This window comes from Mustela erminea, chromosome 4, assembly GCF_009829155.1.
Source record: "Mustela erminea isolate mMusErm1 chromosome 4, mMusErm1.Pri, whole genome shotgun sequence".
Lineage (NCBI taxonomy): Eukaryota > Metazoa > Chordata > Mammalia > Carnivora > Mustelidae > Mustela > Mustela erminea.
In genome coordinates this window covers 137,421,318-137,448,580 of record NC_045617.1, presented here as the reverse complement: position 1 = coordinate 137,448,580, position 27,263 = coordinate 137,421,318, and the positions used below count along the sequence as shown (strand labels likewise).

Here is a 27,263-nt window from a genome sequence, read left to right as displayed (position 1 = left end):
ACAGACGTTTGAATAATTGTACTTAGATACTGCACTCTCTTAGTGACTTCTTTCCTTTTCTGTATTCTGTGAAACAAATTCTCACCAAAACCCCTGCAAGGCGAAGACATCTGAGAGCCGCAGCTGGGAACCCCCAGCTGTCCATGTCTCCTCTACCTCCGCCACTCCTGCTGCGCACCCAGCACTGCGGGGAAGACCCACTTTTTCAGTTAAATGCATAAACACTCATAAAAAGGAAAACAATTCCTTTGAAGTTGCTTTTCCTTCCAGTGTAATCCTCAAAAACAAGGCTCCAGAAGGATGAAATGTGCTGGAGGGGCCTCCCCCAAAGATCTAGGATTTTTGCAATGACCTTTCAAAACGATTTATAAATGATTTATTAGATTGTCAGAAAAACTAATTCTCTAAACCACATAACCAAATACTATACATACAAGTACATACAAGTTCTCGTTCTTCAGTTAGCTTTACTTCTGAGAAGTTTTCATCTTCCTGACCATCCACCGTCTTTTAAACCTCTTTGCATTTTGTTTTTTCTGGGTTCCTAAAACAGAAAATTTTGTGCAGTAAGGATATTAGATATAACATTCCCAAGAAATAATTCCAAAGTTTAAGATTCTATGAATACTAAAATTATGCTTACTAAATCATATTGTATAGATGTATGTACATGCTGATCTATTTTTCCAAAGAAAGCAACTTTAACATACTAATACAGAAGCCATTGTAAGGAAAACACTGTTGTTTTGTGCTTGTTTACTGTCTCCTTAAAAAAGAACATTTTTCAATATATAAAAAACCAAGAAGAAAACTGGATCTTACCCCAAGCATTATTCAGAAACTGAGCTGCAGCCTTTTTCACTGGTAACCTCTTATTTTCAAGAGACAGGAACTTATTTACTAGAAAAGATAATTAATTCTCATTTCTTTGTTTAATTTGCAATAAAAAGTGAGAGAAACAGTCTGTGAAGAACTTACTAGTAGTTCTGTTGGTTCCCGGACCATACAAAGAATTCTGTATGAAGGCCTTCGCCGCTTGCTGCCGCGCGTCTCTTAGATCTTGATCTTTGAGCCTTAGAGCCACGTAGCTTTTATTCTGGCTGGTGACCAACAACAAAAGGTCAAAATGAGTAAGTCTGAAAACTACGTGTTTACTTTGAAAATTGAACATTTTTAATTTATTTCAAAAAGTCAAAAAACCAAAATCCTACTCATGTGTATGCACAGATGATGAAGACGACGAAATCACAGAACTATTTTATTTTACTAGAAGTGGACTAACAATTATGTCTTAGTAGGCTGATATTCTTATGTCAATAACAGAATTGGTTTTCCCAAAGAGGATCTCATCTGAAACCACTAATTAAAATATTTCTCCACATAAGCCAATACTTTAACTCTCTCTGGTCACCTTTACATTCGAGGTGAAAAGAAAAACGACTCTTACCCAACAGACTGTACTTTTTGTACTTTCTCTTTAGCGTTCTTAGAATCACTGCCTTTTTCATATTCTTCCTTTTTCTTCTGCAAATTAGCTAAAAAAACAAATTGAGTTTTATTTCAAGTTAGTAATTAGGTAAAAGCAAAGCAGAAACCTTTACTGGAGTTCACTGTAAACATCCACTCCTACCAATTTCAGCGCAATTCTTATTAGTAAGAAACAGAACAGGTCCAAGCTACACACTCTTAGGGCCACGAACATTTGGCTGCAGATATCTACAGATGCACTTGACACTTATATGAGACGTTATTTAAGTCAGAACAGGTCATACCTTCTTTCAGCTTTCCTGATGGTTTCTTTATGCTAAGGAAGAATGATGAAAACACGGATTGGTAAGGCAGATAGCAAAGACGACTTCACTTACTACACAGTTCCGTCTGGCTTTACAAATAAGAGATCCCCCTTTCATTACCACCCACCTCAGTTTTTACTCAGGATCATTTTTGGAAAGCGGAAGTCCCTCCTGCTGCACTGCTACCAATTCCCAAACCAGCATATACTCGGAGGGACTATCTTCTTAGAATCCAAGTTGTGAAAGCGTATTAGCAAACTTCGACAGAAGCAGACTGCTGTAGTTAGCAGTTAAGGACTTAAGAAAAGAGTGAGTTATGTAACAGTACTCAAACTACGGAGTGAAAGGTGGCAGGACGGCATCCTTTTATTTGGAGAAATCACAAAGGAGTAAATCAGTTCAGGCACAAACACAGGGATGGAGACAAGGACTAGCCTTAAGGAGTACTGGTTGGAGAGACTTCAATGTAAGCTGACAAAATACAACAGGGAGATTCCCATGTAGAAGCACTTGCACAATAGAAGGGCTACACAGAGGAGGAAGTGATGGGGTCAGGGGAGTAGGAGAAGGAAGAGGGGACACTTGAGCCTGGTTTCTAAAGAGGGAAGGGGAATATGCCACCAAATGCATCTGAATGTATTACATATTCAGGATCTGAATAACTTTGGAAAAGTTCTTCTGCTGAAAATTTAAGAACCAGTGGCCTAGATAAAAAATACGGGACCAAACTTCTGAAATTAAGGCAGTTAGGAGGGACCCTGGGTGACGGAGTTAAGTGTCTGCCTTTGGCTCAGGTCATGATCCCAGGTTCTAGGATTGAACCCCACATCAGTGGGGAGCCTGCTTCTCCTCTGCATGCCGCTCCCTGCTTATGCTCTTTCTCTGACAAAAATCTTTATTAAGGGGCGCCTGGGTGGCTCAGTGGGTTAAGCCGCTGCCTTCGGCTCAGGTCATGATCTCAGGGTCCTGGGATAGAGTCCCGCATCGGGCTCTCTGCTCAGCAGGAAGCCTGCTTCCCTCTCTCTTTCTCTGCCTGCCTCTCCAACTACTTGTGATTTCTCTGTCAAATAAATAAATAAAATCTTTAAAAAAAAAAAAATCTTTATTAAAAGGGCACCTGGGTGGCTCAGTTGTTAAGCATCTGCCTTCAGCTCAGGTCATGATCTCAGGGTCCTGGGACTGATAAGCTGCACATCAGGCTCCCTGCTCGGCAGGAAGCCTGTTTCTCCCTCTTCCACTCCCCCTGCTTGTATTCCCCCTCTTGCTGTGTTTGTCAAATAAAGTCTTTAAAAAAAAAAAAAAAAGAGGGGCACCTGGGTGGCTCAGTGGTTTAAAGCCTCTGCCTTCGGCTCAGGTCATGATCCCAGGGTCCTGGGATCGAGCCCCCACATCGGGCTCTGCTCAGTAGGGAACCTGCTTGTCCTCTCTCTCTGGCTGCTTCTCTGCCTACTTGTGATCTCTGTCTGTCAAATAAATAAAATCTTTAAAAAAAAAAAAAAGACATTAAAAAACCTTTATTAAATAAAAGCATTTAGGAGAAACAAAGGGGGCCATAAAAAATTACCCAATATTCAGAAGTCTAAGTTTATTAACATGATTTCATGGGACAGATGATCAAGAGGAAGACAGCATTTGCCTTTAACCACTCAAAAGAGGGCAGAGCTGCTAAATGAAATGAATGAAGCCATAGCAGCCAAGGCAAGTACCGGACAGCACGTTCGGGAGCCTGTGGACAGTGTCTCCTACTCCACTAAATGCTAAGTCCCCAGACATTACTTTATTCACCACCATCTCTCCTGCCCCTAGTGCGAGGACAGGAGCACAAGCATTTACTGACTCAACACCCCGGAATCAGTAACTCAGAAGCCAAAGTTAGCTACAGGAATGAACAAAGAAATGAAAACTGACAAAGAATGAACAAAGACTGAAAATTGGAGTTAATTTCCTCCACCTTTCCCACCAGATTCAAGTATCTGCTATGTAGCCTTTTATTACTTCTATTACTTGGATTCAAATAAACGTACCAATCCGTAACTCACAGGTGTCTGTAACAAGATCCATCACTTACTTGGTCGGTCCAGCTGTAGTTAACTTCTCTAGAATGTTATCTGGAAGGAGTTTTCTTTTCTTAGATAAAAACATTAAAAAACTGATCAGCAGGGAGGTGCATGACAGTACGCCCCCACTTGCTTCCGAAGTTTCTGATTTTAAGGACAGTTTACACCGCGACAGAATGAACGAACGGGGCCGGCCCTGCCGCACGATCTCAGAGCCGTGGGACGGCTGCGCGCACGGAGCTCAGCACCCATTCCACATTCTCTGGAAGACCGGGTGAAGCCTGGCTAGGCTGCCCACCGTATGCCACCCCGTAGCTCTACACGGAGCGCAGTTAAGTCCCGTCCACCTCCAGTCCGTTCGTTCGCTGCGGCCCGTCTGCCAGACGTCAGAGAGCAAAGCAACCACACCCCTCGGTTTACAAAGCACCTCCTAATTCTCAGAGCGACCCAATTTCGGAGAAACTACCTCCGCGACACTAAATGACGAGGCTGTACTGGCCCAGCGGGGAGGAACCCTCCGACCCTCGAATTCACGACCTCCCCATTCCCGTTCTCAGTCGGACAGCAACGAGCTCCCGCGCCTTCGTTTTCGCCGTTCTAAGGAGGCGCGTCAGCGACCTTCCCCACCCGCAGGCCCCCCAGCTGCGGCGCCACACACGGGCACTCAACCCCGGCCGCGTGCTTTAAAATAGGGCGACGCCTCCCTACCCGCTCACCTTCTGTTCAATGAACAGCTCCTCGCGGCGCTTCCTCTTCTCCTTCAGGAGCGTTTTATCCCTGAAAGAGCGACAAGTTAGTGCGGGGCCACATGCGCGGGACGGGAAGGGGCGGGTCCCCCGGACGGCGGCGGGCTCCGAACCTGCGCACCGACTCCCGAACCCGCCGCTCCTCTTCTCGTGCTTCCGCCTGGGCGCTGGCGAACGTCAGCTCCTCCGGGGCCTCGTCGTCCAACTCGTCGTCCCCTTCCTCGTCGTCTTCCTCCAGCGGCTCCGCGGCCGCGCCGCTGCTGGGCTGCCCGAGCAACAGGCCGTGCTCCGCCTCCTCCTCCTCTTCGGAGGGGGGCTGGCCCTCGTCTACCATCGCCGAGGCCGGGATGCGGGACGCGCGCGGCCGGAGGTGTACCATAGCCCGCGCAGCTTCCGACCGTCCGGCTTCTGACCCGGAAGCAAGGCGCAAGCGCAGTGTGACGCAAAGTGCAAGCGACGCGACTTGCGTCGCCCCCTGCAGGTGCGGTTGGGGAGGCGGCCGCGGACGGCGGATGCGCGTGCGCAGAGCCGGGAAGGGCGTGGCCTACGGGACGGACAGTCCAGCAGTTGGGATGTTGTTGTCTTCATTCCTCCGGGAGATTTCTCCTCCCGCGACGCCCCCTGGATTTCTCTCCATTTCAAATAAGCGACTAGAACTTCCGCAGTGAGAGCAGGATGGAATGAGGCTTGTTTCTAGGAGGGGAGAGCCATCGTGAGACCTCTGCGGGGAAGCTGACAGCAGGGTTGCCTGGGCCCCCTCCCCCAGTGCGGCTGCCACGGGCTTTGGCGTCCAGGAGCCCAGGAACGTGTGACCACAAGCCCCGGTGACTCCACCTAACACCGGGATCCACGTGGTCCTGTTAACTTTAAAAAACAAAACTGCCAGTTGCTTTACCAGCAGCAAAAAAAATGGGTGCAGAGTTGCCGGGCAAGCAAGCTGTCGGCAAAACCATCAGCAAGTCCCCCAAACTAAGGGCTGCGTGCTCTTTTATAGAGGAAAGGGGGAAGTCGGGAGAGGCTGTCGTAAACAAAAAGTCCATTGGAGTCCGCTGGGGATTCGAAACACAGTAGCTTCTCATTGGCTGGCTGTTGCTGGGGCGAGTGGAAAGTCTTCCGCGGAGGTAATGAAGCCTATTCACCTACCCAGGTCCACTGTCTCTTCCTGTTGGATTTGCAATTAAGGACAAATGGTAGAGCGTGAGACCTGCCCCAGCCGAACCTCCCAACTCCATTTTAGTAAGATTTCCCTTTACTAACTTTCACATTGGATCCAAGTGATCAGTATTTGTGGATTTGGTTCCGTTCACTCCCTGACCCCCAAAGAAGTGGCATCTCCTTCCAAGGGCAGAACTGTGCTATAGCAACAGGACGTGATGCCTTTCAGTCCCAGCAATGACAGGAACAAGTTGACAGATGCAGGCTTAAGTCAATGGTCAGCACCAAACCTGTGCTTGGCAACCTCAGCCACCATTTCCCAGGCTTCCCCGACCACCTGCCCCTGGAGTGTCCACGCCTCTGTCCATCACCGACACCACTCCCCTAACAGCTTATCGTCTGACTCTGGCATTAGGATGTACACTCTGCGAGAACAGGGTCCCGGCCTGGTGCCCTGCTCTAACCCCAGGACTTTGAACAGTGGCTGGTCCAGCGCAAACCCTAAATCTGGTGAAAAAATGACTTCACCACTGCTTTGTGAAAGCAGCCCTAGCACAGTTTCTATCCCTCCACTCCCCAGATCTCTGATCTCTGGGTTTATCTTCTCCCACTCATTATACAACACGAAATGACTCATCACTGGCTGAGCAAACCAAGCTGTTGCACACTTGCTAGGCATTGGTAGATGCTGTTTCCTCTACCGATACTCCTCCATGTGGAACTATTTATACTTCCAAAACTGCCGCCCGGGCTGACTTCCTCTTAAAGGCTTTCAAACACCTTAACATTGACTCCATCTCTACTCCACTCATCTCTAATTGCATTCTCCTCTGAATCTTGCACAAATTTCTTTACTGTGGTTACTACTCTGTAAAATAGTTCACGAGACAATTGTTCCAACCATTCTGTGACCTCCTTGAGGGTAAGGTCCATATCTTACTGATCATTTTATTTCTAATGTCTATCATAAGGTAGACATTGAATTAAATGTCACATACATTTTTGTATTTTCAAATTTTTCATCTTCCCTAACAAAATCAAAACATGAACAAAAATGGCAAAACACAAAACCAAAACAAAACAAAAACTGCTGCTGGTACCAAAGGCCCAGGATGAGTGGACAGGAGTCGCAAAAAACAGTTATGAAATATCAGGACCATGGTCAGATGGAAATTACAGAGTAAAAATAAAATCAGACTCACTGAGACAATGTGCCAAATTTCATCATTCCTAACACTAGGAAAATGTATGAATTTAACTTTGAGAAGCCCAACAACAAACCTATTAACAATGAATGATGGTATTTCAGATAGAAAAACTGCATTATATGAGACCCCCTCTGTGTACATCCTTTGACCCACTCATGTGAAGTGTAAATTGGGCCCTCAGGAGCCCTACGCCTTTTAAGTTTTGAACATCCCTCCTTGCCCATGGAAAGAACCTCTGGGATTTATTAAAAGTTATGACTTGTACAGGAAAAACTTTTATATGGGGGCACCTGGGTGGCTCAGTGGGTTAAGCCTCTGCGGCATAACGGGTCATGATCTCAGGGTCCTGGGATCGAGCCCCACATCAGACTCTCTGCTTGACGGGGAGCCTGCTTCCCCCTTTCTCTCTGCCTGCCTCCCTGCCTACTTGTGATCTCTGTCAAATAAATTTTTAAAAATATATTAAAAAAAAAATGTTTTATGTGACCCTGTCTTGCCCGTTTCTACAAAAGCCAAGGGTGTAGCATTAATGTAATTTTGTTGTAAGGGGCTGAGGCAATGTGGCCCAGGGGTGTAACCACCCGGGGAGCCGACCTGATCCAAGGGACCTATGCATGTAGGACCTCCCTACATGCATAAGGGCCACTCCTGCTAGTCAGAGCACACAGCAGGCATTCCAAGGGCCCTAGGTGGTAAGGCTTGAGCAGAGAGCTATAATCTTATTACCTGACTCCAGGTAATAAGATTGTAATATGAGCACAATTTTTTAAAGTCCATGGGGGAAAAAAAAACCCCAAAACCTTCAGGATTCACTGTCTGGGAAAGCTTGGTGGGCCCCCACAGGGACCGTAATGCTTCTGTGTTTATGATATTAAGAAACAGTCAACCGTCAACTCTCCCTTTCCTCCTCGGCTGCTAAGGAGGCCAGTACTGAATTTTAGGCAGCTGTGTTTATCCTGGGAGTCCATATATTAGCATCGTTTATTTTTCTCATCCTGATTTTCTATCTTGATGCTACTTTTCTCTTCCTTCCTTGCATGAGTTCTTGCGGTGAGCTATCCCACACACTGTGAGGTAAATGCTGAAAAGGAAAAGCTCCCAACAAAGACATCTCTTGGGGTAAGATCTTTATACAATAAATGACCTACTATAAAGAGTAATTTTATTTTCTGCCAAAACTTGGCAAAAATCAGAAATACCAAGGTTTTAGCCCTCTTCTTCTCTCTGTGTCTAGATGGCAACAATTCAAGCAGGATAATTACTTTTTTTTTTTTTAAGATAATCTAATTACAAAAAATTTTCCCTTTCCAGGACCAACCAAACACCTATGAGATATCTTATGTTTAAGCCCACGCAAAACAAGACGTATTAACTTGACGGTTTGCTGACTTCTAAGAGTGTTCGCTATTGTTGCTTCTAGGCCCCCATCACCAGGCCCTGGGATTCCAGCCAGGGAATTGGAGGGTATTCTGAGATCTTCCAGTATTTAGCTCACCGTCCCACGATTGGTTCTCCTTTTGTCTGTGGCCAGGTACTTAGTACTAGGTACTACGATTTCTTCTTTCTGCAGGGCAACTAAGAAGCATTTTCAGTTTCATGAGGAGCAAGGGCTTCGGGAAGAGTAGTACCACATGGCCCCTGGAAATGGAACCTGCAACAGGACAGATAAGCAGAGTTAGAAAAATCAATGGACCACTTCAGCAAGTCACATGTTTCTGAGTTACATCCAAAGCAAAATCCCAGTTCTCACAAATACGGTATTATGACCTTCGTTCTCCCTTTTTTCATCTAGTTTCGGATAACTCTAGATGTAGACATTTCTTTCCTGGTTGGTCCCAGTGATCAAGGGAATTTGCGAAAGCAACTGCCTGGAATTTAGGCGCTAAAACAAGAATTTTATTTAAGGGACGGGGAGACATTTGCTGCAAAGTACATTTTGGAATGGTATGGCCAACCTCGTAACTGAAGCGCTAAGTTTTACGAAGTCTATGTACTAAGAAAAACAGGATTCTGATGCACTAAGGACACAAGGAAAATACCCACAGGCACCACACAGACCATGAACATCGTAGCTGAGCAAACAGCACACTCAAGCCATCCGTTGGACCTTACGACAACTGCCTTTTAGTCAGAAAGTAGAAACAAGCAAAAAGAGCAAAGAGGATAGAGAAATAAGAAAATTCCATTTCTGCTTCCTTCAAGGGAAAACACAACAGGAAGGGGAAAAAAAAAAAAAACTCTGAATGCAGGATTTAGAGAATCCTGGAAAAGCAGGATTTTCTAATGTATTCAGAGGAAAACCAGTAGAGCACTGTTAAAAATGAAAAAGCTTATGCTCAAGGTAATTCAATATTCATTTTGTTTATTCTTTTTTTTTAAAGATCTTATTTATGCATTTGAGAGAGAGTGAGAGAGAGAGAGAGCATGAGAGGGGAGAAGGTCAGAGGGAGAAGCAGACTCCCCATGGAGCTGGGAGCCCGATGCGGGACTCGATCCCGGGACTCCGGGATCATGGCCTCAGCCGAAGGCAGACACTGAACAAACCAAACCACCCAGGTGCCCCATATTGTTTATTCTTGACACAACCCAGATCATGAATGCCTGAGCCTCCTCCTGCCACCAGAAAGCTCCCCAGATGCAGTTACAGCCCCTTGAGGACTTCCCCAAAATTACAGCCAGTCACAGAGAACTTCCTGGGAATTTCCATAGCCTCAACTTGCACATGTTCTCCTTCCTGAGAAAGTGACTTTTGAGTGTTCCCTCCCACATCCATCCTTCTCCTACTTTGCAAGAGCAAGCTGGTTCCCCTCCAACCCCTGAATCTTACCCTGTTGCCTTACCACAGAGTATGAAAACATAGGCGGGGCCAGATAGAGGGATGTTTGAAATGCTGGTGTAGATCTCGGGCAGCAAATGCTTTCCCGAGATTGGGTGACAAGGCAAGAAAGGGCCAGTCCATTCTTGCTTTCAATAAAACCTTTTGAAAGAGGGTCTGTTGTGATGGGACTGTCAATGAAAAGTTGGCTAAATGTGATACAAAATTCCAGCATGCATTTTCGCATATAACTCTGGAAGAGGTCCAAAATCTGAGTGGCAATGCCATAACAAAATTCCTTTCATTCCCAGGGAGTTATGTGGCTCACATTCTCAGGACCTACATCTATAAAAAGTAAAAGCTAAGAATTACAATTGACATTGGAAAGGTGAAACTTAGCTTGGCCAGGAAAAATCTGACCTGTCTTCCCCCATACTAGGTAGAATAAGAGACACAGATGAAGCCAACTGCAAATAGGAACAAGATTTTTTTTCTCCCAGGACGATTGCACAAAGTATGAAACAACTCCCTTCTTTGAGGGACTACCGCTTTTTCACTCACCGACGAATTCTGTACTCTAAAATCCTAAGCTATCCAGAACTGCTGTTAGAAATTACAGCGGTAGGGAATCTGGGTGGCTCAGTTGGTTAAGCAATTGCCTTAGGCTCAGGTCATGATCCTGGAGTCCCAAGATGGAGTCCCACATCGGGCTCCCCGCTCCGCAGGGAGTCTGCACCTCCCGCTGACCCCTCCCCTCTCTCATGCTCTCTCTTGCCCTCTCTCTCTCTCTCTCTCATTCTTTCTCAAATAAATAAATAAAATATTTTTTTAAAAATTACAGCAGTAAAGGATAAATGTGCTTGAGGACCCAAGTCACTGCCACCGAGAACAACCTTGCTTTCTTTTTTTTTTTTTTAAAGATTTTATTTATTTGACAGAGAGAGATCACAAGTAGGCAGAAAGGCAGGCAGAGAGAGAGGAGGAAGCAGGCACCCTGCTGAGCTTGCTTTCTGACCCCGGAACCAAGCTTCGCATAGCGGCGTCTGCGCAGTGTTATCCGTCTACCTTCAGTTTGCGGTCTCCAGGGAAACAGGACGCTGTGTCCACACTTTCAGCCAGACTGCACTTGACTCCGGCACAGCGCTGCCGGCTGCTCAGTCTACCAAAAACAGCTTCACTTAAATTTCACTTAAACGCCACCCTCCCCCTCCAAATCCTATAACAACTGCACCTTTTCCTTCATGTGGGGACACGAGCCCCATTCCTCTCTCATTTGCAGAAAGTCATTAAACCCGATCTGACTACAGGTTAGCTTCTGGTACCTGCAGGTCCACTGAGATAGAACACTGTGAACTCGGTCTCCTTCCAACACTCAGGCAGGGGCACGGGGGCTAACCCGAAAAATTCATGTCCTATGCATCTATGAAGAGATGCACTTCCATTAAGATTTCATTTTTATGGAATTATTAACCAAAATGTATTATTTATTTGTTTGCTGTTTTCAACAGCTATACCACAAATTACTGTTAGCGATCATTCAATCCGGAGGAATTTTTTAATAAAACATTTCTTCAGCTTTCAGGAAACTGAAAACAAATGATTCATACCATATTTTGCTGCAGAAACATAATAGGGCAGTCAAAAGATTTTAAGCATAAAAATGTATTACATGAATATGAATTTCTGGGGTGAAAGCAGAATGGAAATGCAAGTTCAAGGAGGGAAACAGAGAAGGTTGTTAAAAAGGATTTGTATACAGAGTGCCTGGGCGGCTCAGTCGAAGCATCTGCCTTCGGCTCAGGTCAGGATCTCACTCAGGGTCCTGGGATCAAGCCCCGCACTGGGCTCCCCGCTCAGCGAGGTCTGCTTCTCCCTCTACCCCTACCCCCACTTGTGTTCACTCTCTCTCTCTGACAAATAAATAAATAAGATCTTTAAAAATAAAAAAAAAATAAACTAACGTAGCTGGGAAAGACTAAGGGAAAGGCTGCTTCACAAACTTCTTTTCATAAGCTCCTGTTGCACTTTAAAGAAGAAACAAAAAGTAGAAAAGTATCCAAACCAGAGGTCATAATCCAGTGTCCTCCCAGAATCCCAGATGATGAGAGTCACCTGGGCCACTTGTAGAATATACAAACAGTCCTCAGCCCCTGGACATTCTGATTCAGGAAGTCTAGACTAGGGCCTTGGGACTGGATTTTTTGGGGGGGGGGGGGCTGCCTGCTTTGTTTTACAAAATAAGGGCTGGGGTGATCTTTCTCTTCAGGGGCATCTGGGGAACACCGGGAGAATTAGAAGCATCATTGATGCACGACAGGTGACCTGCGGAATCACAGAAAAGGCCTTCAGCTCTATCAAAGCAAAACAAAATAAATGAATGGAATTTTGCTACAAATGAACTTTTTAAAAAATAAATAAATATTTTGAAGTATCTTTAAGTATATTTTGTTGAGGCATCTATGTGTCCTTTTAAAATTATTCTGACTTTACATGACTTTCTGATACACAGACCAACCAGGAGCCTGGCTGTACGAGCCAAGAGTAGGGCCCTCGCTACCCACCCTTGACACTTGACAGTGCAGCCAAGCAGGCGGCCCAGCCGGGCATCGGTCTTCCTATCAACTGTGTTCAACTGTAAATTAAAAGTAAACTCTTGGGCACATCAGTGGCTCAGTTGCTAAGCGTCTGCCTTTGGCTCAGGTCATGATCCCAGGGTCTTGGGATCGAGCCCCACATTGGGCTCCCTGCTTTGCAGGAAGCCTGCCTCTCCCTCTCCCACTCCCTCTGCTTGTGTTCCCTCTCTTGCTGTGTCTGTCTCTGTCAAATAAATAAATAAAATTTAAAAAAAAAAAAAAACCTCTTGTGGCACCTGGGTGTCTCAGTCGGTTAAGTGTCTGCCTTCAGCTCAGGTCATGATCGCAGGGTCCTGGGATGGAGCCCCCTGTCGGGCTCCCTGCTCAGCAGCGAGTCTGCTTCTCTCTCCTCCCCCTCCCTATTCATGCTCTGTCTCTCTCTAATAAATAAATAAAACTTAAAAAAAAAAAAAAAGTAAACCGTTTAGATTCTTGACGAGCAGATACATGGTCAAAGCAATCTATAAAACCATGTCTAGGAACTTTTTAGGCGTACAAACTCTGCTGATAGTTCGCTTTCTTTGGGGGCACTTCTCCTGCAGAAACGTGTTACTTCCTGACCTTACTGACCGCCTCTTCTGGAACATGCCCCCTCCCTCCCTCAACTCTGGCCACACTGACCTCCAGTGCTCTTTCCCACCTCCCAGGCCTGCTTCGGCTTGGGGGCCTCTGTTCCAGGTGGTCCTGTGTCTGGAACGCTCTTGGGCAGACTATCTCCTTAGCTAACTCCTTCCCCTCCTGCAAGCCCGCTCAGACGTCTCCTCAGTGAGGCCTACCCTGACTGCCCAGCTGAATCCTGCAGCCCGTCCACTCTCCTCCGGCTCCGCCTTTGCTTTTTGCCATAGCCGGCTGCCCCCAGTCTCAGCTGCTCTAGCCTTTGCATGTTTATTATGCTTCCTGCACACTGTTTGCCTCCAGCATCAGAATGTCTTCTTCTTTTTTTTTTTAAGATTTTATTTATTTATTTGACAGAGAGAGATCACAAGTAGGCAGAGAGGCAGGCAGAGAGAGAGGAAAGGAAGCAGGCTCCCTGCTGAGCAGAGAGCCCGATGCGGGACTCGATCCCAGGACCCTGAGATCATGACCTGAGCCGAAGGCAGCGGCTTAACCCACTGAGCCACCCAGGCGCCCCCAGAATGTCTTCTTCACATGGCAGATTTTTTGGTTTGCTGGTACCTCCTATCCTGAGCACCTAAAACAGTGTACCTAGTACCTAGTACTGAGTACTAAGTACCTAAACCGAGTACCTAGTACCTAGTAGGTACTTAGTAGATATCTGTGGATTTCAACTGAATTCCAAAGTTTAGAGAAATTCAAAGATAAACAACAAGGTGGACACAGGGCACAGGAGAGCCGGGGTGCTTGGAAGGCCCTGTGCACCTCTTGGGTGAGCACAAATCCCATTTCTGCCTCAGCAAATGCACAGACCCTCATGTGCCAAGGACCCCAGGGTTGAACAACAGTCAAAACCCCTTGACACCCAATCTGAAAATACCTAGTATCTACTCTAACTGTAATGGCTGGTTGAAACTCCCCCGAGACAACGAATGGGGATGTGGAAAATGACAAAAGCCAAACCAGAACTAATTAACACCTTAAAAATATCAATGCACTTCAGTGAGAGGCAAATTCTGTGACTCTGTCTCTAAATTAGAACTGGGGCAAGGAATCTAAACATTTTGAGCAAGGGTCTCGGATGTCCAGTGAGATCCAAGCTTAAAGCGTAGGCAGCATCCCTGTTCCCTGGTCAGGTAAAAGGAAATTAGGCTAAAAAGACGTATTATCCCAGTTTTTCATTGCTCTCATTAACCTAGTGCAGTTGTTGGCAAACGGCTTTCTATAAAGAGCCACAGAACACATTTGAGGCTTTGCGGGCCCAGCAGAGTATGTTGCAATGACTCAGTTGTGTTGTCACAGGTGCAAAAGCGGCTGTGGACAATACAGGTACACGTGGCTGTAGCTGCGTACTAATAAAACTTTATTTACAAACACAGATGCGGGGTGAATTTGACCTACAGGAAGCAGTTTGCTGACTTAGCATAACATTCAACCCAAATCTAGCACACAAGATGGAAGAGAAAAATCCTGCCCTTGTTAGGCTGTGTGTTCAAACACTCAATTGCTCTGGGCCTGGTTCCCCATCTGAAAAGCTGAGACGGGTAAGAGGATTACCTCCATCTCTTCTAAATGTCAGCTTTGATGGCTCCTAGATAAAAGCACGACTGTCCTCGCTGGTCAGGTACGCTCATCGGGGAAAATTCGCAGACTTGGTGGTAAGGACAGCCGCAGCTCCCCCAAGAGGCCAACAAACAGAACGTGGTTCATGTGGTTGGGGCCGGGTCAATGGGTAGCTTGTCAAATTTGATCAAAGTTTCTAACGAGCAAGTAGCCGGTCTGTCTGAAAGGAGACACGGCAGCTTTTCAGGACGTGAAGCTGAACAGTTTTGGCTGAGAAAGAGAAGCGGCTGGGTCAGGTCTGAGGTTTCAGGAGGCCCACCTTACGAAATGATGTCCTTAGCTGCCAGGATTCTCTTCTTAACTTGCAGGAAAACTACCAAGTTCAAATTCCTCTGAAGACACACACAACGGACGCCCAGGAGCTGCTGGTCAGTCAAGGGCATGAAAGGCGGAGGCCAGCTCTGGGCTTGTCGAAGGATTCTGCTCTTATTTTCTTCTTTTTCCCCTACCTGCGTTTTGTTACTTTTCTACCATGATGATTTGTTTTCATTACTTAGTATAGGAGAGCTGGAGAACACAGGAGTAAAAATAAACCACAGGAGAAGGGACTAGGGATGTAGCTCATTCCCTCCTTTAGGAAGATGACGCCATCCCACTCTTGGAGGCTTCTGATGCTCTTTCAAACAGACGAGGGGCTTGAGTTGTCTGGCAATGACATTACTTTTACTTTATTTTTAACATATGCACACTAGTCTAGGTGCCACAGTGCATGTTAGAGGCCTCATGTCTATTTTTCAGGGGATAAGTTAGAAGGGAATTTAATTTTTAATAGGACGCCTTTATTGAGATGTCATTCACATATAATCTGTTTAGAACGTATAATTTATTGTTTTTTTTAGTATACTCACGAAATTGTACAACCATCACCACAATCGACTTCAGAACACTTTCATCATCCCAAAAGGAAACCTGTCCCCATTAACGCTTCCTTTCCATCCCTCCCTACCCAACCCTAGACAACCTCTCGCCAACTCTGAGTCCCTGTCGATATCTGGATATCTCATATAAATGGAATCATGGGATTTGTGGTCTTGTGTGTCTGGCTTCTTTCACTTAGTATAATGCGTTCAAGGGTCATTCATGTTGTCACATGGATGAGTACGTCATTCATTTCTGGCTAATACTCCCTTGTATAAATACCACATTTCCTTTATCCACTAATCAGATGAAGGACATTTGTATTGTTCCTGCTCTTGGATTATGATGAACAATGCTGTGATGAGAATCACGGGTTCTTGTGTTAGCTCTGCATATAACCTTTGGAGGAACTGCCAGACGGTCTTCCAAAGCAGTGGTATCATTGTACCTTAACACCAGCAACGGATGAGGAGGCCAGTTTCTTCACCAACACTTGTTGGTTTTGTTTTGTTTTTTTTTTTAATTATAGCCATACCAGTGGTTGTTAAAGGGTATCTCAGGTGGTTTCAATTTCCATTTCCCTAATTTTAATAATGTTCAGCATATTTTCAATATGCTTATTGACCATGAATATATATTTAGAGAAATGTCTATTCAAATATTTGGCCCATTTCTAAATTGGACGACTTCTCTTTTTGTTATTGAATTGTGAGAGTTCTTTATCTTTTCCGGATGTAAGTCCCATATCAAATATTAGGCTTGCAAATATTTCCTCCCACTGAAGCACAGAGGTTTCTAATGCTGACGGAAAGCCAGGTTGCCCATTTTTCTTATGTTACTTGCGCTTTTGATGTCATGTCATGGAGGCTCTGACTAACTCGAAGTCATAAGGACGTACTCCTGTATTTTCTTGGAAGTATTTTATACTTTCAGCTCTTATATCTAGAGCCATGATCCACTTGGGTTAATTTCTGCATGTGGTATGAAGAAGGAGTCCAGTTTCATTCTTTTGCAGGTGGCAATTCAGCCATTCCAGAACCATTTGTTAAAAGGACTACTCTTTCCCTGAATTGCCTTCAGACCCTATCCAAAAATTGGTTGGCCATACACTGAGGGTTTCTTTATTTTTTTTAAGATTTTATTTATTTATTTGACAGACAGAGATCACAAGTAGGCAGAGAGGCAAGCAGAAAGAGAGGGGGAAGCAGGCTCCCCGCTGAGCAGAGAGCCCGACATGGGGCTCGATGACCCTGGGATCACGACCTGAGCAGAAGGCAGAGGCTTTAACCCACTGAGCCACCCAGGTGCCCCACACCGAGGGTTTATTTCTGGACTCTAAATCCCGTCTATATGTCTATCCTCACCCCAGCACTATGCTGTCCTGATGACTGTAACTTCGTAGTCACTTTTGTAACTGCAAAGTGTGAGTTCTTCAACTTCATCCTTCTTTTTTTGTTTTGGCTCTTCTGGGCCCCTTGCATTTCCATATGAAGTTTAGGATGACCTTGCCAGTTTTAGCCAAGAAGCCAACTGCACTGTGGGTGGAGACCAGCCGTATCTGTAAATCAATTCGGGGAGTACCGCCCCCTTGACATTATGATGTTGTCTGGTCCACGGACACGAGTGTCCTTCCTCGTGTTCAGATCTTCTCATTTATCTCACTGTATCGTTTGCAAAGAATCTGTTTTCCTCAGAAGGCAGTCATCTCAAGGGATGTCCTTCTCATTCCTACCACTTACACACAAATGAAGAAGCGGGCCGAGGACACAAACGGTACTGATTAAAAAGACACGGAGGAGATTAGACTCAGCCAGCTCACCCAAAGGGGGTCATCAAGGGCATTTCCAGAGTCTGTGGCATGTTTTTTATCCCCGTGAAGACTCAGAATGCTGGTCTTCATCCTGGCTGCACGGTAGACTCATTTAGGAAGTTCTGGAAACTGTGATGTCCAGGCTCCACCCGAGGCGAGTTACATCAGAATGTCACATGTGGTACCCAGCCATATTTTTAAGTATGCTGAGGTAACAACCACTGCTTTACGTAATGATAACAAGTTTCAGTGAAGACTTACATTTTATTGATAATAATTTTAAACTATAAATTTTATTATAAAAGTATTAAAAAATTATCAATTTAAATTTATAATATTTAAAATAATATTTATACTATTTATCATATTGACATTTCTTTATGAGCTATTTATATTCTACCTTAGAAAGGAAGTAAGCAGACTGATAAAAATATATAAATGAAATTAAACGGGAAGATAAAACAACCAGGGTCCAAAAAGTAAGCAAAATGAAGGCGAGGATAAAATCGAACTCAGAATGAGACGAAAAACGCATAGTCTGAGGGTCTTCACTTTCCACACAAGTGGGAGAGACGGGATCAGCACCATGGCACAGCCCCAAATAGCGATCCTGAGGCTATCTGGTAATTTGGCGGGTGTTTGGTAATGAGACCAAAGAGGCGCTCACCAGGCCACTGCCTGGCGGCACAGAGGGTGATGAAGGAGGAAGGTCCACACGGACATCACCCCGGCTGTGCACTGGGTATTCAACTCACCCACACCTAACGCCGCTACCAACTCTTGCTGAAAAGTACAAGTGAAATGTTCATTCCAGAAGAACTTTCCAAGTGTGAACCAGAGCCCTAACTAAGGCAAATCCCCTGGAAAAAGACATGGCTGCCTTCGTCTATAGTTACTGATATTTACCTATAGACCAAATTAGAAAACATAAACTCTGTGTCTTTTTTTTTTGAACGAGAACAGTAAGATCTGTTCGGACAACATATCCAAACCAGCTCGGTGCCTCCTGTCTCCCACAGAAGACAGAAGGTATTCCCCGTACCTGAATCTGTTGGTGGCCGGGGTGGTTTCCATGTTGAATTCGGCCACTGGCACTCCCCGGGCAGACACCTGGGGCGCGAACATGGCGGCAGGATAAACCACGGAGGAAGTTCCCACCTACAAAGCAAATGAATGGAAAAGGACGAATGACCACACTCCAGGGGGAAGGAACATTCTTTCAGAAAACCTGACAGAAACTCGGGCCAGTTTGTGGTTACAGATGTGAGGGAAGCTAAGCTGGGTGGGCTCAGTGGGGAGCTTCCAAGGGACAGATGGGGAAGTTGGGAGGCATCCTTTCAGCGGATCACTAGAAGAATGTGCTAGAAGAAAAGCAGCACAAATGGGGAGAATGGCAGATGAATGACTCGGTTTTGTTTCTGCTCTGGGAGGTGATGGCAATAATCCATGTTCTTTTTTTTTAACATTAGAAAATGCAAAGAAAAAATACATACATGCCATCCTCCTGCTACCCCAAGATAACCACGGTTCACATTTTAATATAGATTTTTTTCAGGTTTCTCCGTACGAACACATATTTACAAACGTGCTTTCCAAGAAAGGAAAGACCAGAACATGCTGGACAAACCAGCTTTTCTCACGTGACCAACGGTCATGAACGTGGCTGCGACACTGGCATGAGCTCAATGGTACTGGCCAGGTGAATATGCATCCATGAGAAAATCCTTCTGCTTCTAAAGACACGTTCTAGAAATTCTGAAATACGCATACCCTTTGTCCAATTAATTCCACTTCTAGGAAAATGTGTCCTAAGGAAAGGATCTGAAGAACACGCTAGGAAGTTATGTCTACGACAATCCACCCTAGCATTATTCAAAAAATAAAAATGGAAATGGCCTAAATGTCCAAAAACAGAGAACTCGTTAAATATTTATATCAAGCAACAGGACACCATGCAGCGAGTTAAAAGATGATGCAGATTTGTGAACGGACTGACAAGGAATAGACGTGTATAAAGTTGTTTCAAAACAGAGCATATAAAAATATGTTTTATTTAAATATTGGTAGATGACTCCTCCCATCTACAAAGGATCCTGGTTCATTTAAATGCAGAAATTATAGGGGCGCCTGGGTGGCTCAGCGGGTTAAGCCACTGCCTTCGGCTCAGGTCATGATCTCGGGGTCCTGGGATCGAGCCCCACATCGGGCTCTCTGCTCAGCAGGGAGCCTGCTTCCCCCTCTCTCTCCGCCTGCCTCTCTGCCTACTTGTGATCTCTTTCTCTGCCAAATGAACAAATAAAATCTTAAAAAAATAAAATAAAATAAATAAATGCAGAAATTATAGGACTAAGTTTCTATTTCAATTCTCTAAGTTACTTTTGAGATGGGAACATATTTTCAGGAAAAAAAAATAAAGTATGATAGAATTTTAAAAAAACAGAGCATATAATCTGAAGCCATTTTTGAATTTTAAACTACATGTATACATCTGCATAAGAAAATATCTAGTCCAGGGGCGGGCAAGGAAAGGGCCGGAGAGTAATGATTTTAGGCTTTGTAAGTCAGAGAGTCTCCATCACAAAGAGTCGACTCTGCCGTTAGAGTGTGAAGGCAGCAGGAGATAACCCAGAAGAATGGATATGGCTGTGTTCTAATAAAACTTTATTTAAAAAAACAAGTGGCAGCCCAGATCTGGCCCACAGGCCACAGTTTCTCACTTCTGATCTAGAGAAGCAACATACTAAAATGCTAACTGTGGCTATTTCTGGATGGTAGAGTTATTGGGGATTTCGAATTTCCTCTTCACAATTTTGTACTTGTTTGTATTTTCTCAAATTTAATAATGAGCATGTAGTACTTTCAAAATCAGAATAGCATGCTTTTTATTTGGTGGAAAGAGGCTTCATGAAGCCTAAGACATGGTCTTGCGCAGTTGTGCATTTAAGATCTGTAGGGTACCACAAGTTGTGCATTTAAGATCTGTAGGGTACCACAAGACCTCTCAACCCACAAATTCAGAGGGGGAAGGAGGGGAAGGGAACAGAGAAGGAGGGGAGGAGGGGGAAGGAGGGGGGGGAAGAAATAGCAAACTCCACCCCAGTCCTGGTGTTCCAGAAAATCTCAAGGATCGGGGGAGGGAATGACCTACCACTAGACACAAGTCGCAGAGGGTCAGCTCTCTGTCGACCTCTTCCAGAATGGCAGGATCCAGGTTTTCTCCAAACCACACCACGTGGGGTCGCAGCAGACCCCCGCACCCGGCCTCTTCGCACCTGTGAGAACATGGTCCTTCACCCAACCCCAACACCTGCCCCTACAGGTCTGCCTAGGTGGGTCACGGGAAGGCTAGGGGCTACTCCAAAACCAGACTGTCCACTTGGGTGGCTCTGACGCTTCTTAGTCTCTGTTCCTCCCCTACCAGACCATGTGAGCTTATCCTGGATAGAAATTACTCATTTTAACGGTCCTCATCGAGTTTTTATTTTGTCTAGATGCACAGGGCTCATGTGTTGACATATGTGTTTCGGCCAACCTTCACATTCCCTTTCTAAACAGTGTTTCAAAGGATTAACAGGCCCAAAATGGAGTCCCTTGTGCTAAGCCCCACGTCAGCAAACCAGAACTTACTACCTAACCTGTAGCTTCAGACTTGCCAGGGAATGTGACCTCTCACCAATCAGTGTGGAACCACCCGGTCAGCACTAGCGGGGTAAGCCACTGAAACACCCCCGGGTCCCCTGAAGGAGGGTGACCTCATCTGAAACGGTTCCCTCCTTGCTAGAAAAATTTCCTTGCCCTGCCTCCTTCGGCCTATAAGAGTCTTCCATTGTGGGGCACCTGGGTGGCTCAGTGGGTTAAGCCTCTGCTTTCGGCTCAGGTCATGATCTCAGGGTCCTGGGATCAAGCCCCGCATCGCATCGGGCTCTCTGCTCAGCGGGGAGCCTGCTTCCCCCTCTCTCTCTGCCTGCCTCTCCGCCTACCTGTGATTTTTCTCTCTATCAAATAAATAAAAATAAAATCTTTAAAAAAAAAAAAAAAGAGTCTTCCATTGTGTGTGGCTCTTTTCTGTCTGCGAGATGGGATGCTGCCTGATCCGTGAAGCTCGGAGGAAGCGAACTGGTCTCCAACATTGATGCAGTTGGATTTTTTTTTTTTAAGATTATTTATTTGTCAGAGAGAGAGAGGTAGAGAGAGCATGCAAGCAGGGAGAGAAGCAGAGGGAAAGGGAGAAGCAGACTCCCTGCTGAGCAAGGAGCCCAACACAGGACTCAATCCTAGGACCCTGGGATCATGACCTGAGCCATGACTGAGCCACCCAGATGCCTCCGGATATGGGGTTTGCACAGCAGCTTTCCCTTTCCCAGCTACTTCACCACATGCACTGGTGTGGCTGCCTGGGAGGAACCAGGCTTGGACCTGCCTCTAACACCCCAACCACCAGCTGGTCTCATCAATGACCTCCTTTCCTGTTTCCCCAGATTCACCTTTTTCTTGCCCTGACCACAGCCAAGTTCTCCAGGGTCCATTGCCAAAACCTTCTCATTTTTCACTGCCTCCTACCTCATCTTATATAAACCTTCTAAAATAATCCCCCAAACATCCTTTTCATCTTAATAATCTCCCCAGGAACTGCTCAGGGTCCCCCATTGTTTTATATCAAATTTTAGAATTCGGTAATAAAAATCCTGACTAAGAATCATAAAAAGGATTCTGTAGTTAAATAAGCTGGTAAAATATTAATATATTATAACCATTTTTTAAGGAGGAACAGTGTACTTCACATATTAAATGCTCTGAGAAGTCCCACAGGAAAGCAAAATTACTCTGACTTTGTTTAATCTGTGGTTTCCGTATTTATTGGAGCACATAACATTTTTTTTCAAGTAATGCCTATCAACATCGCATGAATCTAGTGCTCTATGAAACACTTTAGGAACCATTGTGGTAACATCTGGTTTGGGAAACCTGAGAGAAAAAAGTCTCTCCAGGGTTTATCGTAATGTGAAAATCCTGTCTGGTCCTGTAATTTCACCTTCTCAAGACCTTTTTTATTACCTCCTTTCCCCCTGGATTGATAATACTGATGACGACAAGAAGGATGAAGAGAATACGCTTTACACACACCACATACGTATCGGCAGCCTAACAGCTCCAGAAACCTTCCAGACCTCAAATTCTCCCACCACAACACAAAGCAAAAAGAGACCAGAAAGGAGTTCTCCTCACCCTGCTTTGGTTCACCTTTGCCCTTTCACTGTTGGCCTCATAGGTCAGGGCTGGTTTCTGCACTGGCACCTTTAAGATGCACCTCCCAGAGCACCTGGGTGGCTCAGTAGGTTAAGTGTCTGCCTTCAGCTCAGGTCATGATCTCAGGGTCCTGGGATCGAGTCCCACATCAGGCTCTGGGCTCAGCCGGGAGCCTGCCTCTTCCTCTGCCTCTGCCCCTCCCTGCGCTCATGTATGCTGACTCTCTCTCAAATAAACAATCTTTAAGAAAAAAATTAAGAGGCACCTCACAAAATGAACTTAGATTTTGATTCCTTTCTTTCTTTCTTTTTTTTTTTTTTGCACTCTGGGAAACCAAACATGGATCAATGTTGTTTCACCCACCGGGGAAGTTTCTCCACTGGGATTCTGGCATCTTGAGCTTCCGGGTCTGGAGCACTGAAGCAAACAGTATTAGAAAGGAAACAATGTCATTGGTATAATCAAAGAACAAAGAGATAACATAACCCAATAAATCTGCATATTTTCCCGGCAGCATACAGTTCAAAGCCCATAATTAGTACATGCTGACTTAGAGGTGCCCAATAAGGACAGGCAACAAACAATTAGCTACTGGAGGTTTTACTCAAGAGAAGGAATCTGCATGTGGGGAGGGGGTGAGCCGCGGGGAAGCCAACAGGAGTTTCATGACATACGCTATATACGTCATCGTGATTTGACTCTTGGGCACAGATATGTATTAATATATTGCTTGTATGATTTATACTGACTTAAAATGGCCAGGTAAAATTTTTCTCAATATTCCAAGTATATTCTTATTTTTTCCCTCTAATTATAATAACAGTACATGTTCATCACAGAATTGTTAGAGAAGTCTAGAGAGTGGTAAAGAAGAAATCAAAATTTCCCATAATCCCACCATTCTTGATAATCACTGTTAATATTTCATTGTATTTTTTACCTGTATACAGATATATCAACATGAACGGTGTGTGTGTGTGTGTGTGTGTGTGTGTGTGTGTGTGTTGGGATCATATGAGGTAACAGTTAGGCCCTGTGGTTTTTACTTGGCATTGTAAACTTTGAACAAGGTATTTCTTTTTTTTTTTTTTTTAAGATTTTTATTTATTTATTTGACAGACAGAGATCACAAGTAGGCAGAGAGAGAAGGGGAAGCAGGCCCCCGCTGAGCAGAGAGCCCAATGTGGGGCTCGATCCCAGGACCCTGAGATCATGACCTAAGCTGAAGGCAGAGGCTTAACCCACTGAGCCACCCAGGCACCCCAAGCAAGATATTTCTTTTATCAGATGGCTGTACTATGTCTAGTCTTATTTTTCACAAATATCCATGGGAATCCTAGGCTACCGTTGAATTTCCTTACATTTATGTTCAACTGAAAAGAGAAAACAACACACACTCGTCCGGGAGAGCAGTATAATTACCCCTTCCCTGATAAAGCCGCACAAATGGGACTCTTGTAATTCTCAGCCACAACGCCACAAGAGGTACAGCGGGTTTTAAATAAGCTACCTGAAAAACACGAATTAAATGAGACCAGAGTTTAGTAAAATCAACAGCAATTGTCTCTGCTGAGGGGATACAAAATAACTGAGTTTTTAATGGGTCCACGTTAGCAAATGGGGCTGCCCTAGGTTTCGAGGGAAACACAAAGGCGGGCAGCAGTCCTAAGCCAGCCGAGGGTACCTGCCTCCCTGACCCTGCAATCCAGAAGGGAGAGACATAAAATCCCTTACTCCATGATGAAGTGGCTCCTGAATGACCTTAATGCGCAGGTGCACTTGAAGTGGTCGTTAGGGCACATGAAGCCACAGTTTGGGCGTGGTTTACCAAGTACATGGTTGATAAAGGTTCCCTACCTTGGATGTACTTGCGAACTTTTCATTTCGACCTAACAAATTTTGACTTTTATACAAAAGCAGCTCCGTGAATACATAAATCTACTAGTATATAAGCCAATAATTGTTAAAACCAGTGACCATTTCTTGAGGAGCCGGTAACGTGACCGTAATTCATCAGATGTTCGCCTTGCGTCCAGTGCTGCGCTGAGCCCACCACACGCCAGGGTGGACGTGTGTCGCTCCATTCCGTCCAGCATTCCCTCCTTGGGGAGCCATCTTTCTTCTTCCCCATGCTGAGGGGAAGGAGCTGTCCATCCCATCCCAAAATACAAGCTTGGGCCCCAGCTCCAGACTGGCCCCATCATGGTACCTAATCTGGTAGTCTCAGGGGCCTGATAGAACAAAGGCCAGCCCCGGCTGTTTCAGCCAAAGAACCACTGAAGGACCAGGTGAGGAGGACAAAGAGTTCTGGCTGTTGTCCAGAACCCTTCCACCTTCCATGGACACATTTGGGTAAGAGCCAGAGAGGCCCGGGATTGGACTCTGCAGGATGAGTGTCAGCAGCTTTGAAGGGAAGCTGGAGACAAGTGAGGAGCAGCCTTTTTGGGAATGCTGCATCACAGATACCCTGGATGGCACAGAGCAAGGAACACACGGTGTCACCAATGCCTTGGAGTTAAACAACATCCAAGATGCCAACGAGCTGGCTCGTGAGGCACACCTACCCACTTTATTTCACTCGTATTTTGTGGGTTTTTAAAATTTCACTTATATTTTGTGGGTTAAAAAAAAAAAAAGATTTTATGTATGTATTTTTGCTAAAGAGAGAGGGAGAGAGTGAGCACAAGCATGGGCAGCAGCAGCGGCAAAGGGAGAAGCAGGCTCCCTGCTTGGCAGGGAGCCCGATGCAGGGCTTGATATTAGAACCCCGGGACCACTGCCAAGCTGAAGACAGAAGCTCAACAGACTGAGCCACCCAGGCGCCCTTTTGTATTTTATATGCACAAGTGTGACATAGTTTCTAAAATAGTGTCTAAGGAGACATGTCTTGAAAGAAGTTGCTGAGGCCAATGTCAACGAGGCTATTGCCTATGTTCTTATCTGGGATTTTGATGGATTCCTGTCTTACATCGAGGTCTTTCATCCATTTAGAGATTATCTTTGTGTATGGTGGAAGAGAACAGTCCAGTTTCGTTTTTCTGTACATAGCTGTCCAATTTTCCCAGAAAGATAAAGAGCTTCTGCACAGCAAAGGAAATGGTCAACAAAACAAAGAGGCAACCCACTGAATGGGAGAAGATATTTGTAATGACAGTACAGACAAAGGGCTGATATCCAAGATCTATAAAGAACTTCTTAACACACAAAAAAACAGATAATCAAGTTAAAAAATGGGCAGAAGACATGAACAGACACTTCTCCAAAGAAGACACACAAAAGGCTAACAGACACATGAAAAAATGTTCATTATCATTAGCCCATCAGGGAGATTCAAATCAAAACCACATTGAGATACCACCTTACACCAGTTAGAATGGGAAAATTAACAAGACAGGAAACAACATGTGTTGGAGAGGATGTAGGGAAAAGGATCTCTCTCACACTGTTGGGAATGCAAGTTGGTGCAGCTGCTCTGGAAAACAGTATGGAGGTTCCTCAAAAAATTAAAAATAGAGCTACCTTATGACCCAGCAATTGCACTACTGGTATTTATCCCAAAGATACAGATGTAGTGAAAAGTGCACATGGGGCCATGTGCACCCCAATGTTCATAGCAGCAATGTCCACAATCGCCAAACTGTGGAAAGAGCCAAGATGCCCTTTGACAGATAAATGGATAAAGAAGATGTGGTCCATATATACAATGGAATATTACTCAGCCATCAGAAAGGATGAATACCCAACTTTTGTATCAACATGGACAGGACTGGAGGAGATTATGCTAAGGGAGATAAGTCAAGCAAAGAGAGAGCCAATTATCATATGGTTTCACTTATTTGTGAAGCATAAGGAATGGCATGGAGGACATTAGGAGAAGGGGAAAATGAAAGAGGAGAAATCAGAATGATAGTCGAACCATGAGAAACTATGGACTCCTGGAAACAACCGGAGAGTTTTAGAGGGGCGGGGAAGGGGGGATGGGCTGGCCAGGTAGTGGGTATTGAGGGTACAGACTGCATGGAGCACTGGGTGTTAGAAGCAAACAATGAATCATGGAATACGACATCAAAAACTAATTTGTATGGTAACTAACAGAACAAAATAAAAATAAATAAAATAAAACTGTGTCTACGTAAGTTTGAACAAACTTTTTCTATAACTACAAAGTAACAATTCTAAGGGATAATAAAACATCATGGTTTGGGTAGACTATTCTCTTTGTAAGGGTCACATTAAAAATGTGATGTATCTTGGGGCTCCTGGGGGGTGAGTCAGGTGGTAGAGCGTCCAATCTCAGTTTAGGTCCTGGTCTCGGGGTTGTGAGTTCGAGTCCCGTCTTGGGCATGATGCATCTTAAAAATGGTGGCATCTTTAGTTTGATGGAAGGCAGGGCTTTCTCTTGTTTCTACCTAAATTAGAAGAGTTCTAACAATCTGCAACCCCCAATGTTCCAACTAATGCACATATTACCTTATTTAATCCTTGAAACAAGTCTAAGGCAGGTGTTAATATCCCCACTTGATATATTTGTACCTCGCAAGGGACACCACCTGCCTTCTGCACCTGCACGGAAACAAGCCGCATGGACAGACCCTGTAGTAGAACGTGCCAACAAGGCACCCAGTCAGTGGGTGACCAGCTACTGCTGGGACACAAAAGCGAGATGGGACCCAAGTGAATGCTGCTTCACCACCATTATCCCA

General features: G+C 45.0%; 2 protein-coding genes and 1 long non-coding RNA gene across 16 annotated transcripts in view; 1 reads left to right on the top strand and 2 right to left on the bottom strand.

Annotated features, from left to right (window-relative positions):
* Nucleotides 1–71: 71 nt before the first annotated feature.
* Nucleotides 72–5,041, bottom strand: NOL7 (nucleolar protein 7). Its single transcript, XM_032341148.1, has 8 exons — nt 4,710–5,041; nt 4,567–4,627; nt 3,862–3,920; nt 1,773–1,804; nt 1,448–1,535; nt 979–1,100; nt 823–900; nt 72–544 (listed from the first exon to the last, which is right to left on the bottom strand). Exons 1-8 carry the CDS (start codon nt 4,973–4,975, stop codon nt 468–470), a joined length of 783 nt encoding a protein of 260 aa, XP_032197039.1. The 5' UTR covers nt 4,976–5,041; the 3' UTR covers nt 72–467.
* Nucleotides 3,850–27,263, bottom strand: part of SIRT5 (sirtuin 5) — a 41,055-nt gene continuing 17,641 nt past the window's right edge. For 11 of the 14 annotated variants that reach the window (XM_032341135.1, XM_032341146.1, XM_032341136.1 and 8 more), the window contains 5 exons: nt 23,983–24,070; nt 22,924–22,977; nt 20,462–20,585; nt 18,356–18,471; nt 8,072–8,610 (listed from right to left, as the gene is read on the bottom strand). In XM_032341135.1, the coding sequence (XP_032197026.1) occupies nt 8,535–8,610; nt 18,356–18,471; nt 20,462–20,585; nt 22,924–22,977; nt 23,983–24,070 (458 nt within the window). In that variant the 3' untranslated portion in view covers nt 8,072–8,534. Of the gene's footprint in view, nt 3,861–6,559; nt 6,564–8,071; nt 8,611–16,770; nt 17,280–18,355; nt 18,472–20,461; nt 20,586–22,923; nt 22,978–23,982; nt 24,071–27,263 lie in introns of those variants that run through there. The other 3 variants (XR_004285217.1, XM_032341143.1, XM_032341144.1) reach the window with 3 other exon arrangements.
* LOC116589163 lies at nt 5,116–19,445 on the top strand. Its single transcript, XR_004285218.1, has 3 exons — nt 5,116–6,261; nt 18,336–18,342; nt 19,435–19,445. It is a non-coding gene; the product is annotated as an uncharacterized LOC116589163 (long non-coding RNA).

Excerpts from the sequence above, each read along its gene's own strand:
- NOL7 (XM_032341148.1), bottom strand. The coding sequence starts at position 4,975 with ATGGTACACCTCCGGCCGCGCGCGTCCCGCATCCCGGCCTCGGCGATG. Across the intron at positions 1,805-3,861 it reads ACTACAGCTGGACCGACCAA|CATAAAGAAACCATCAGGAA; the intron begins GTAAGTGATGGA and ends ATTCTTCCTTAG. Across the intron at positions 545-822 it reads GTTTCTGAATAATGCTTGGG|GAACCCAGAAAAAACAAAAT; the intron begins GTAAGATCCAGT and ends TTTCTGTTTTAG.